The 2500-nt window shown below is 38.6% G+C and overlaps 1 protein-coding gene across 1 annotated transcript in view; it reads left to right on the top strand.

The window, feature by feature from the left end:
* shmt2 (serine hydroxymethyltransferase 2 (mitochondrial)) overlaps positions 1 to 2500 on the top strand; it is a 37621-nt gene that overhangs the window by 28596 nt on the left and 6525 nt on the right. Inside the window, exon 6 of the mRNA XM_060868159.1 lies at positions 1299 to 1421. Coding sequence (XP_060724142.1) covers positions 1299 to 1421 — 123 coding nt within the window. The remainder of the gene's footprint in view (positions 1 to 1298; positions 1422 to 2500) is intronic.

Here is a 2500-nt window from a genome sequence, read left to right as displayed (position 1 = left end):
AATCTGATGTCCAGAAGCAGGAGAAGACTGATAACAGTGTTGGGAAAAAGTGTTGGGAATGGATGGATGGATGGATGGATGATGGAAAAGATCAGAATTGGATTTGGGAAAAAGTTTTTGTTTGTTTGTTTTTTCAATGTTGTATTTTTTTTATTTTTTTCATGTAGGATTTTTACCATATTAAATTCTGTAATATATATTATTTATTTACTGCAGTTTAGTTAGTTATGTTTTTAGCTAGTTTTTTTTTCCCTCTGTTTTTAAGAGTTTAAGTTGAATCTTTAAGCATAAAAGTTTTTTGTTTGATATTTATTTAGTTTCAATATAAACATTGCTATAAAAAAAAGAAAAATTAGCATTGTTCCATGTCTCGTCATTAAGATACTTCAAGGAAACCTCACAGCTTTGGGACTGTTCTGCATGTGCACTTGTGAAAATGAGGAAAAAGGTTACTTGTCTATCTTCAACACATTATCAACCACAGGACGCCTGTAGTGTTAGAGAAAAACTCCTACTTTTTTCTTTTTGTCGTCATCGTAGCAAATCTCTGTTGCTTACATTTACGTTACATTACATTTACACCTTTATCCAGGGTGACTTACATTTTATTTCTATTTATTCAACTAAGAAATTGAGGGTTAAGGGCCTTGCTCACGGGCCAAGCAGTGGCAGCTTGTTGGACTTGGGTTTCGAACTCATGACCTTCTGATCAGTAGTCCAACACCTTAAACACTAGGCTACCACATCCCTTTGCTTGAGCTTCCTCTCCTTATGCTCAGTACTATGTAAATGTGTGTGCATGGCTACTTTGGATGGTCTGTACATTCACTGTGAGGCATATATATCATCACAACCTCCTTGTCTATACACTGCAGGTGAGCGAGCACACGTTCATGCTCACGTCCGAGGCTTTGTTTATACATCTTGCAGAACTTGCTTGTGTGTTAAAGGCTACTGCATTTGACAATGTAATTGTCTTTAATTACAGCTAATAAAATAAAAATAACCCGAAACTGGAGTCACTTTCACCCACCAAATCCTGTCCTGTATCCTCATAAATATTCATGATATATTCACTCATAAAAATGTGATTTTGTGTGTTTTATAATGCTTGCACTTGTCTAAAGCATGGGCTGAACTGCATTTCCTCATTTGCATTGCAGAAAGCAATAAAATAAAAGGTTTTTTAAAAAAAAAAAGTACATAATGAGTGTCATGAATATGGGAATTAAATTCCTTCTTTTTCCCTTTTTTTTTTTTTCTTTTTTTTTTTTTTTTAACACTTTCTTTGTTTCTAGCCTAAAACAGGTCTGATAGACTATGACCAGATGGAGCTGACTGCGAAGCTGTTTCGGCCGAGGCTGATCATCGCCGGCACCAGTGCTTATGCCCGCCTCATCGACTACGCTCGCATCAAGAAGGTGCCACATACCTCTCTATCACAGTTTACACTCTTTATCATTATAACCCTCTCCATCTGCCCCTTTATTTGCGTTCGTTCTTCTCCCCACTCTCAGTTTCTCTCACTGTATTTCTTTCTCTTTCACACGAACACACATTTGTTAAATTGCTTATTCCTGGCACTCCTGGAATTTTTTCACACTTCTCACATATTGTTTGTCACACAGATGCTCTCTGCTGTGTTCACTCTCTCTCTTTCTCTCGCTCTCTCTCTCTTTTGCTTTCCCTCACACACACACACACACACACACACACACACACACACACACACACACACACACACGCCCCTTGCTTCTCTCGCCATCTCTCACGCACCCTTAATTCTGCTTTCTCATTCTGTCTCACTCACACACACACACAGACGTGCTGTTGCTGTTATCCCGTCTTCATGAGGAGGATGTTTTTAGCGCCGCACCATGTGTTGTCTTTTCTCATTGGATCAGATCCATGAGACACCCACTCAGCTTCTCTGCCTCTCTCATGTACTCTTACATTTCTGGATCTCGTCGACGCAGCATCAGTATTACTCTGATGTCACAAGGCCAAGCCCTAAGACAAGAGTTCACCTAAGAGTCCGGGTTTTAACTGCGTAGTATTTCATAATGAATGGAATAAGCACAGTTTGAGAGAAGCAGAGAACTATGAGCGTTCCACTTCCCAGAATGCATTTATGTCAGTGAAACAGTTTAAAACAGCAAGAGTATATCTCCTTTAGACATTTATACACAAGACATTTCTGTACATCTGTCGTGTACAGTATGCTTTGCATTTCTGATCAGATTAAGTCTTGACACGTCATCATACCGTAGCCCGGACACAAACACAACAGTTTAACAAATGGTTATTAATAAAGTACATGTTAGCATTAGCATTAGCGTTTGATTCATTTTCCAAACCAAGTCGACTGAGATCCCAGAGCACGGTAAATAGAAACAGAGTTGTTCTGGCTTTTTTTTTTTCTCCTCTAATGCTGCATGTCATATGATAAAGGCTGTGTTTTGCAAACAGCTGGTGTACCGAAAGAATGTGTTCATCAGTA

This window comes from Tachysurus vachellii, chromosome 4, assembly GCF_030014155.1.
Source record: "Tachysurus vachellii isolate PV-2020 chromosome 4, HZAU_Pvac_v1, whole genome shotgun sequence".
NCBI lineage: Eukaryota > Metazoa > Chordata > Actinopteri > Siluriformes > Bagridae > Tachysurus > Tachysurus vachellii.
The sequence above is the reverse complement of the archived record's forward strand: the minus strand, read 5'-3'. Positions and strand labels throughout refer to the sequence as shown.